Consider the following 10,823-nt stretch of genomic DNA (forward strand, 5'->3'; position numbering starts at 1 on the left):
CTGGCCTCCTTGGTGGCGGCCTGGTCCTCTCCCTGCCTGTGCCCCTTAAGTATATCAGCACCTTCAGAACTGCCCTGGGGTTCCCTGAGCACAGAGGCCATGTGGGACTCTATTACCCACTCCTGCCCTTGGCTACATAACAAGCAAAGTGGCCAGAATGAAACCGGAGTCTGACCCTGGGCGCCCACTGTGAGACTGGGTGTCATAGCCTTGCTGCTCTGAGTGGGACCCCACGTTCCCTTTCTCTCCCACGCCCGCCTCCTGCCTGGAGCATCCTGAGCTGTGGGGCCTTTGCCAGCCATTGCCCCTACTCTGTGGGGCTCAGCCTCCTGACCACCCTATCGGCGACAGCCAGCACCGCTCCCTCTCGTCCCGGCCCTGCCTCCCTCCAGCACCTTCACGATCTGAGGTCCTTCTGTGGTTCCCAGGCTTGCCTCTCCCGCTTAGGAGGATACTCAGTGAGCCCAGGGGAGGTGGAGACCACGCCGCCTCATACTGAGACGTTTTGAGAGACTCTTGAGCGCCCAGCATGCGGTGGGCTTCGGTAAATACATGCTGAAGGCAAGAAGCCTCAGTTCAGGGGCCACATCCTCCCAGAAACCCCCCGTGCCCATCCGAGTAACGCCTTGGACATCCATACCACCATCAGTTCCCTGTGCATTTCTGCTGCACTGTACTGTTCACATTATTTTCTCTTTATTGTTCTCTGTGTCTAGACCCTGTCCTTTCTCCCTCTGCAGGGAAATTATGGAGGAATAACAGAGCAGTCTGCTGCAGAGGGATGCCCGCGTGGTGGCCCTGGGGACTGCACCACGCTGCCCTGTGCATCCTTATTTGTGCTTGAGTGCCCCTTGTGGGTATCTGGTAAACCTCAGCGTCACCTCTGTGTTCAATCTGGATGTTCTCAGGATGAGCAGAGTTCTGAGGACAGGCTCCAATCAGCGGGCAGGAGGACAGTCCTCGTACTCTTTACCCTGGCTTGCCTGCTGGCGGTCAGCACAGGGCCCACCTCAGGCTCACCTGGTATGGGTGGGGCAGGGTGCCTCTCACATTCTGGTCCGGGCGCTTGGAGCACACCCACTGCAGGGAGTGTCTTCCCTATTCTAAGGGAACAACAAGCCCAGGCACAACAACGTTATTGCCTCCTGGAGCCAGGCGTGCACCCAGCAGCTGACGCACAACTGCCGTCTCTGCGCACGCTCAGAACAACTCACGTTCATCATGCCCATTCTGTACATTCAGAAACTGGAGCCTCAAAAGTAACTTTCCATGGGGTCCATGGCCAGAGGAGACACAGCTGGGAGAGTCGCATGGCGCGCCCTGATGCTGAGCCCGAGCTGCGAATCACAGACCTCACAGACTGAATGCTGACTGTTTGCAGTGATGATCCTATTTTCATTTTCCACCCGCTTAGCCTCAGAGACCCTCACTCTATGTTAAACCTATCAAACCATCATGCATACACACAGGCACGCACGCCAGGAGTTCCAGAATAAACCAGAAACACATACAATAATTCAGCTGATCAGACCTATATGAACTAGGAAACTGATGCTTGGTAAACAGAGACCAATAGGCACAGTCTCCGTGTCAGCTCAGGGAGCTCTGCTGACTGCTTTGTTTTCTCTTTCCAAGGAAATTTTAGTTCAGCACCACAGCCTGACATGTCACAAATAGCAGGGAACAGCCTAGTAACCAAGGCACTGGTTTCACTACCCTGTTATTTAGAATCCACTTGAGATCACCTATAATTGCAGCACATCCTCACATGGGCAAAGTCAGGAATTCCCCTGCTGGCTGCAGTATGGACGAGGAGCAGCTCTTCTCCAAAGACAGAGACACAGCTCGCCGGGTCTATTTTGGCTGAGCCAGAACAGGAGGCCAGCAGACAGGCGAGCCCACACCACCCCGCCCCGAACTTCAGAAATTATCCACTTCCCACAAACATTCCAAAGTACTGATCCTACAAAACACAAGCTGTATTCCATGTGCACTTAAAACACAGCCTTGGAACAAAAAAGCATGTGGTTTCTAGGTCAGATAGAAGCCTCTGTAAGTAATAGAATGATAATTCTAAAACATGTATGTATGTATGTCTACTGGACGTCTAAGGTAACAAGGGAAGACAAAGCTCTGTTAAATATCCACTCCCATGTTAACCTGGTTATAACCGAGTCCTACAGTTGCCTGCAGTCTTAAACAATGACAGTACTTTGGCATATGAAAACTGAAGGCAAACTTTTCATCTGTAAATCACAACATCCTCGGTGTTCACTTTCTCTATATAGGCTTTTTGCTCTGGGAACTTCTCTCCTCTCTCTCTCTCTCTCTCTCTCTCTCTCTGGATACCATCTATCAAATATAAGCTTCATCCCAAATACTGACCTAGGACATCTGAACAAAAACACTTTTTCCAGCTAATTCTTGGATTCGCTTTTGCTTGGCCAAAGGTAAAGCTGTCTTATCACTGATGAACTGGTCCACAGGCCGATGTCACCTGCCAGTGATTTTGCAGATGTTCATACATCATGACTGATGATTGGGTTAAATAAATAGCTAATATAGTACATTCAGCTATGATTATACATGTGATTAGGCCAAATGTGGCCAAGCGTGACATTCCCAGAAGCTCTATGAGCAAAAATGTGCAGGACGAATGAGTCTGGCTTTGCCAGGCCGACTCCTTCTATCACTAAATGATATAAGGAACGGGCCAGGAGTAGAAGGACGGGTGGAGTGAGTCTCCATTTGTGCAAGAGCAAGAACTCAAAAGGAAGTAAAATCACGTTACAGAACCAGATAATTAACGAGCAGGGGAAAGATTGGGGCCCCTACCCTGAGACTTTGGCAGGGGCGGGCAGTTCACTACGGATCCTGTCCCACTAAGGGTGCTGATGGATCCACAAATCATCATGATTATGATGCTAACAAATGGCGCCAGCATCAGTTACTGCTTCTGGGTGCCTGCAGCGAGCTGAGCAAGTCCTTTCATCCCGCCTACGCTGGGGGTACTCCCATCTTGAAACTGCCATGCCCAAGGCCCTGGCCCCAGGGGAAGGGTGAAGCCACCATCTATCCAGGCCCTTCCTCCTGCAAACCCAGGCTCAGAACTGCGGCACTATACTGCACTATCCCGCTACTGCAAAGAAACACAGTCGGCCGTCTGTGGTTCTTTGCTCTCTTTTTGTACTACCCTTTCATAAACACGCGTGTATGTACAGATGTGCCCACTTGACGGGCCACTTTCGGCGTCAGCGTTTCTGTGCTCTCAGAGGTCCAAGGCAAACTTCCAAACTCTGTCATCAATCAACTCCTTTCAGTCATGGGAACGCAGTGAACACACATGGTTTTTAACCCAATCGCTTGTGGGTTAACAACAACAACAAAAGAAGTCAAGAGGCTATCAAATCCCAACAAACAAAAAGCACAGTAGAAAGTATTCTATTCTAAGCTTGAGAAGCTGCTCCACTTCCAGAAAGGGAAGTGAGAGAATCCCACCTTAGGGCACTGAATTTGACTTATAAATGCTGGGAGCTTGCAGCATCCAGGGAATAAAATTTTCTGTTAAATTTCATCTGATGGTCATTTTTTCACCTTGATAAGCAAATGTATCTTCCTAAGTGCATCATGAATATGCAGCTGTTTCTGCCTCACAGGGTTACTTATGATCACTCCACTTAAAGAACAGCTCCCATCCCACAAGCAGTCTCAGGCCCCCTGCAGCCCCCGCTCCAGGAGCCTCAGCACAGCCCCGCCCCAGGCCCACCAGGAAGCCCCCACGCTCCCCATCTGGGCGAGAGGTTTGCAGCGCATCTGAAACAAAGGACTGCGATACATTTTCCCAAGGAAATATCAGAGTCTATGGAATGGCTCCAGTTGGATTCTCGGCCGTTACTGTGGCCTGTCTGCTTCTCGTCACTCGCCCCCTCCCCCTCAACTGCATCCTCTGCTTCTCCTCGAACCGTGCCTGACAGCTGCCGTGTGATCTTTTCAGAGTGAATCGGACTGCACCACCCCCCAGACCAGACGCCCTCAACAACTGACAATGAAACACAAATTCCGGGACCTAAAGTGTCGTGCAGGGCATAGCCCAGGGCTGCCCCACGAACTTTCTGTGACACTGGTACATTTTAGATCTGTGCTACCCATTGTGGGAGGCTCTTGCCAAACTGAAGTGTAGCTAGTACAACCAAGGAACTGAATTTGTAATTTTATTTATTCTAACTGACTTGAATTTCAAGAGCCTCCCGGCTGCCGTACTGAGATTCAGGGATTCAGCCCCGGCTGACTCTGACCTCCACCTTGCCCCAGCCCATAAGCCAGGCATCTGCCCTGTGGCACCACCACGACACCAAGTCCCGCTTGACCCAGGGCCCCCAGTGGGCTTGGCACACACTTCCCTCCCATTTTCACTTGGCCAGCGTCCACTCTTCAGATCTCAGCACAACCATCTGTCCCCAAATCAAGAGACTCATTTCTCTTCTACCCTCCCAAAACCTGATCTCTTCCTTCAGGTCACTTGCCACAACTCAGAATTTCATAATGACCTGACAGCTTGACTCTCCCCAGACCTGTAAACTCCACACAGCAAAGAGCACAGTTCAGCCAACACCATGTCCTCGGATCTCATGCAGAGCCAGCTATGGGGGCAATCAGTAAGTATCTGTGGTCTTTCTGCACTGTGGGTTGTCAGGCTTTTGAGAAACAAGTTGAGAATCTAACCATCAAAAACTATTTTTACTCCTAAGGAAATGTGGTCCCCAAGGCCAGTGTGCTAAACAAGCTTTCAGAGCATGTGTTTTCTACATTTAACATCCTACAGAGGATGGAATCCTCTTAAGGAAGCCTCCAAGCACCAGGCACCAGCCTCACCGCCACCCTGCATGCTGGGCAGAGCTCCACCTGCTCTTCGTTTTAAACAACTGACCTCCATGCGGATGCTGTGCAGAGCCACTCTGTAGACTGCACAGAAATAAAGTGGCATTTCCGACAGTTGATTGTTATGGACTGAGCATTTGTGTCCCAAACCTGTAAGTTGAAGCTCTAACCCTCAATGTGATGATATTTGCAGGTGAGGCCTTTGGAAGGTAATTAGGATTAGATGAGGTCATGAGGCGGGTGTTACGAAAACACTGGGATTCGGTCTAGGTCCTCCTGCTCCCCACACAAAAAGCCAATCACTGAAACAACAAGCAGTGCCAAGGAAAGGGGCTTTAATCGGCTTTAATCAGGTGCTGCAGTCAAGGAGATGAGAACTCAGTCTCAAATCCATCTCCCCCGATGGACTAAAATTTGGGGTTTATACACCAGAGAAGAAAAGTAACTATACGTGAGAAAACAGGCACTAGGGAGGGGTACAGAAGCAGACACAATGGAGGGCCTGGAGAAGCATGATTCGATACTTTTTTGAGAGGTCTGGGCATCCTTTTCCTGAAGAAGGAACTCAAGATAAAACAAATGTAAGTTTCAAACTTTAAGACCAGGGTCAAGTTCTCTGTTTATCCCAAAGAAGTGCCTATAGGACTATTGGGCTGGTTTCAGCGGGGCCTCCATGACGGGATTAGTGTCCTTATGAGAAGAGAATCAAACAGACCTCTCTCTCTCCGCCGTATGAGGACACAGCAAGGTGGCGGCTGTCTGCAAGCCAGAAGGAGGGTCCTCTCCAGAACCCAACTGTGCTGGCACCTTGATCTTGGACCTCCAGCCTCCAGAACTAGGAACTGTGTGTTGTCTCAGCTGCCCGGTCTGTGGTGCTTGCTAAAGCAGCCCGAGATGACCGAGACAGGCTATCTGCGGCTATGAGGTGACACTACATGCATTAGCAAATGCATCACTTCCTCAAGCCACAGGTCTGCATCCGGGGGAAACTTGTTCTATCCACCCTACAAATCTACGGTGCGTTCCAGCGAGGTGTGCCACGTGAGCATGGCTCTGACCACAGACCCAGGGGAAGAGCTGAAGCCACAAGGCAGAATTCCAGGTGGCTGAGAGGAGGAGGGCCGCCTGCCCACTGAGACGCACACACACCTCTGGAGTCACAGGCAACAGGAATCCAGCTCCTAAGGCTCTGCTCAGGCCCCTTCCCCATCTGCCAGGCCACCACCAACTGTCCGCCCACGCCTCCCTGCATGTCACCTCCCACCTGTGGCCCCAACAGGCCCTCAATGCCCTCCAAGTCAAGAAACACAGGAATCAAGGTGGCAGTCCACCATGCCCACCACCAGGGGGCAGCAAGGGGCCAGAGGACCCCCAGCTCCTTCCTTTAGGCAATGGCAGGGCAAGATGAGCCTCAGCACAGGGCGTTCCAAGAACAGAGAGCACCTGCATGTCCCAGCTCACCTTTCAGAGTTGGAATCGGGCCGTCCTGCCCATCAAGGGGTCCTAAAGGGTCGTTCGGATCCGGAACCTCCACTTCACCTGGGAAAAAGAAACCAGGATAGGTATTAAACAAGTTTTCCTTTCAGGAGCCTTTAATTTTATGCAAAGACAATGACATTCTAGCAAAACTACGCAGTATTTGTAGAAAACCCAGAGGGATAAGACATTATGGTAACCTCTAGAGGGATTTTATAGTGATATAAAGATATGACGTAACAGTACAAGTGACTTTGAAGCTTATCCCAAGAATAGCAAATGTGGGGGCTTTGCAAACCAGGTATGGAAGTAAGTCAGTGGAGCCTGGGCTTCATTCAGAGAGGGACAGAGAGCGGGAGGGAGAGGGAGAGAAAGAAACCAAAGCACTGGCTGGCAAAATCAAACGTTTCTGTAGCCAGATGCCGCAGGCTGCCCTCCAGATGGGGGTCCTGGTAATTGGGTAATAAATTCAGAGTTGGAGGATTTCTTAACCAACTCATTGCCCTCCCCATCCCCAGACCCAGTGGCAGCAGCCAAGTACCCACCCCACAATGTAAAGGACATAAATGGGTGTTGTGGCTTTTCACTTCCATTCTTCTTATCATTTCTAGTTCAAATTTACCCACCCCCAAAAGCCAAGCCCTGAGCCATCTTTCATAAAATGTCCATGAGCAACCATTTAGAAGAAACGTTTCTATTCTCTTAAGTCTCCCTGCAAACCACACACCTCTCCCACGGCAATCCTACCATTCTTCCCCAGGTTAACAGTTGTGTGTATTTTACTCTTCCTCAACAGTAGGTAAACCACATGGGGTCAGTCAGTGCTGCATCCCTGGGGGAGGACGAGTGGTTCCATCATGGAAACCTAGACAGAAGCACCTTCTGCTACAGAACAGAGGTTGGCGTCAGCTATGCAAGGCGGTCCATGGATTTCTGCTGAAGTATTAAAGACTTCAGTTTGGATTTGAAATTTTAAATCAGCACATTACACACACCATCACTCAGCACTGTTTAAATGTAGAGAGACCACATGAAATCAAACATACTTGCGCTATATACACACATCGAAAAGAGACATAAAAATTATTAACTGCTTAGAAATTGACAAATGGTGTGAAACACTCAAATAAATACATACCCCAAAGAAAAATAAGCTTCACTAGCCCAATTTCCCTGTGAAAAAGAGTCCTGGCTCTTCCCAAGTCAGTTTCTAATTCAGAAATGGAGGCATTTTCACGCGTGGAAATTTCACTTCCTCTGCCAGTCAAACGCGGTTAATAAACTCAGCATGTCCAATCACGAGACCCTTAGAACTGACACTTTACATTTCAACAAAACTAGGTTGTTATTGCTAATCTCAGAAACTAAGACACCATTTATATCTTGAAATTTTAAAGTGTCGTCTCCCTATACTACATAGTTTGGGCTCACTCCAGATACTGCAGCCTTCTACAGTTGATAAGCAAAGTGTGACAGGAGGTATGTGAACTTGTAGGATGGGTACAAGTGAAAACAGGGCTCAGTGTTTTCAGCAGAACCCAACAGGGTTTCTCCTAACCCGTAAAAGAGCTAAGAATACCACCTTTCCTCCAAAATAAACAAAACATGGAAACAATAATAACAAAACTGCCACACACACACACACACACACACACCATCATCATCATCATCATCAAAATGTTACTATTACTCATCTGGAATTATAGGTAATTTAAATTTCTTTTATTTCAATTTAAATGGCTCTACTGTGAACAAGTATCAGTTTTTTAATGTGTGTGAGATATAATTCACACACTATAAAATTCACCATTTTAAAGTGTGCAATTGAGTGGTTTTCAGTATATTCTCAAGGTTGTGCAATGATCACCCCTATGAAATTCCAGAACATTTCATCATCTCCCCCAGAAAACCGCATTCCCATTAGCAGTCATCCCCCCGCCAAGCCTGTCGTGTCTCCCTCAGCCCCCGGTAACCACGAATCTGCTGTCTCTATGGATTTACCTATTCTGGACATTTTCTATAAATGAAATCATATAATATGCAGTATTTTGAACAAGCTTCAATTTTATAATTATACTTTTTAAAATGCATGCCCTGTAGTAGCAAAAAGAAAAAAAAAGAAGAAGAAAGCATACTGTGCCATGGGATTAATAAACAAGGCCATTAATAAGGCTCGCTCAGCCCACTTCCCAGACTTGGGGGGGCTGGCTCCACAAGGAGAAGGGGATGTGGGGAACGTACGTGAGGCCTCAGAGATGACTGAAGTATGAAAGGGAGGAACTACCCCAAAATACCGGAGCTACTAGGATTGCTGCTCCCAAGGTGGGGCAATTTAGGAGCAGCCAGGCTCGCCTGGTGGGGAGACCTGCACACGCCCCCACTCCTGCTGCACACAAGCCGGGAGGAATGGCTGGCTACTCGGAAGATCGGGGAACGATTTCAACTTGGCCAGTTTAGGGGCCACCACAATGGATGTTGCACTGGGCACACGTACTGAGCATGTGCTTCTGCACCTAAAGGGCTATCACCATTCCTGACCCAATGACTTTGTGACAGCCTCACACCACCACAACCTGCCTCGGTGGTGACTGCCAACCCAATATGGCTGGTGACTCATCACGGTGGTGCGCCCTGCAACATCTCCTAGGTGCCTGTGCTGAGTCGTTCTTTACATAAAGGCCTGTTTGGTTTTCACCTGGTGCAGGCACCCTTGCACCCCCGCTAGATGACAGGTTCACCAAGCAAGGTCCCTGTCCTGGTTAGTTGCCTGGATTTAGCTGGTGGAGCAAGAGAGAGGCCACACGGCCTTCTGGGCCACCAGAAAAGAGATTCTGAGAGGAGATTCATCTGTCCTGACTCCTCAGGGCTTCAATATATTTTTCTCTGAAAATGAGGACCCCACTCTAGCCAAACCACATGACCTTCGTTTGGGTAAAATGCTCGTAAGTGTGCCCTACATGACCATCAAGAATGTCATCCGTATGACAGACACAGTGCCCTGACTTTTCTCTGTTGGACCTGGGTCATTTTCACTGTAAAAACATCACCGAGTGGTGAGGTGAAGCCAGAAGGAAACTCAACCCTTGGGTAGGTCAGTAGGGGAGTGGTGATTTATAAGCTCCTTTTAGCTTTTTGATACTTTTTAAAGAGAGGAAAACATTTAATATGAAACAAAAATTTAAGTGTGGCTGGTATAATGAAATGGCACATTCAATATCTAGTTTTATCCATGTCAAAAATACACACGACAGTCTAGAAGCAAAGACTAAATATAACGTAGTATCCTGGTCAGGACCCTGGAACAGAAGAAGGATATTAGGTAAAAACTCAGGGGAAATGAATAGTGTGAACGTTAGTCAAGAATAATGCACCCGTATTATGGGGCAAATGTACCGCGCCAAGGTAAGGTGTTAACAACAGGGGAAACTGGGTGTGGGGTCCGTGGCGGCTCTATGTACTACCATCACGACTTTTCTATAAATCTAAAACTAAAGTAGAAAGTTTACTGAAGAACAATTACACATTTCTATCACCTTGTTCAATCCCTTAAAACCAAGTCTCACAGGTAGAGAACTGCATAAAACACCTACCTCCAAATACGTTACCTTTTTTTTTTTTTTTTTTTTTTTTTTGAGACAGAGTTTCGCTCTTATTGCCCAGGCTGGAGTGCAGTGGTGCAATCTCGGCTTACTGCAACCTCTGCCTCCCGGGTCCAAGTGATTCTCCTGCCTCCGCCTCCCGAGTAGCTGGGACTGCAGGTGCCCACCACCATGCCCAGCTAATTTTTTTTATTTTTAGTAGAGGCGGGGGTTTACCATGTTGGCCAGGCTGGTCTCGAACTCCTGACCTCAAATCCACCCACCTCAGCCTCCCAAAGTGCTAGGAGTTTACAGGCATGAGTCACCGTGCCCGGCCAATACTTTACATTCTTAATGGTGCAATCCCTGGTAAGTGGCCTCAAAGCCAAGTATGTACCCTAACCCTATGAACAGAATCTGACACAAATTCACTGGATTTAATATGTTATTCAATGATTTAGACAGCATGCTGGCAAATATTTAGAAATTAAAACATTTTGGAGAATGTTGGATTTTTTAGCTGAGTCCTACAGGAATTGCCATTGGCATGGTGACATCAGCTCTTAAGCAGGAATTTGTAGCATATTCTTGGAAGCACTTTATGAATGTGTTGTATATTCCAGGCTGAACCAACTGGTGTCTACAGAATGGCCAAAGTGAAAGGGTTCACTGTTGATAGTGATGATGCCAGGTTGCTGTTAAGAGAGTCACATCAGGCCTGCAAGAGCTGGAGGTGCAGATTCTGAATAATTAGAAATTATATAACCAGGCCAGGTGCAGTGGCTCACGCCTATAATCCCAGCACTTTGGGAGGCTGAGGCGGGTGGATCATGAGGTCAGGAGATCGAGACCATCTTGGCTAAACCCCGTCTCTACTAAAAATACAAAAAA

General features: G+C 48.2%; 1 protein-coding gene across 1 annotated transcript in view; it reads right to left on the bottom strand.

The window, feature by feature from the left end:
• ROR2 (receptor tyrosine kinase-like orphan receptor 2) overlaps positions 1-10,823 on the bottom strand; it is a 247,381-nt gene that overhangs the window by 47,056 nt on the left and 189,502 nt on the right. The window contains exon 4 of the mRNA XM_011991206.1: positions 6,340-6,417. Coding sequence (XP_011846596.1) covers positions 6,340-6,417 — 78 coding nt within the window. The remainder of the gene's footprint in view (positions 1-6,339; positions 6,418-10,823) is intronic.

This window comes from Mandrillus leucophaeus, unplaced genomic scaffold (genome assembly GCF_000951045.1).
Source record: "Mandrillus leucophaeus isolate KB7577 unplaced genomic scaffold, Mleu.le_1.0 Scaffold391, whole genome shotgun sequence".
NCBI classification, from domain to species: Eukaryota; Metazoa; Chordata; class Mammalia; order Primates; family Cercopithecidae; genus Mandrillus; species Mandrillus leucophaeus.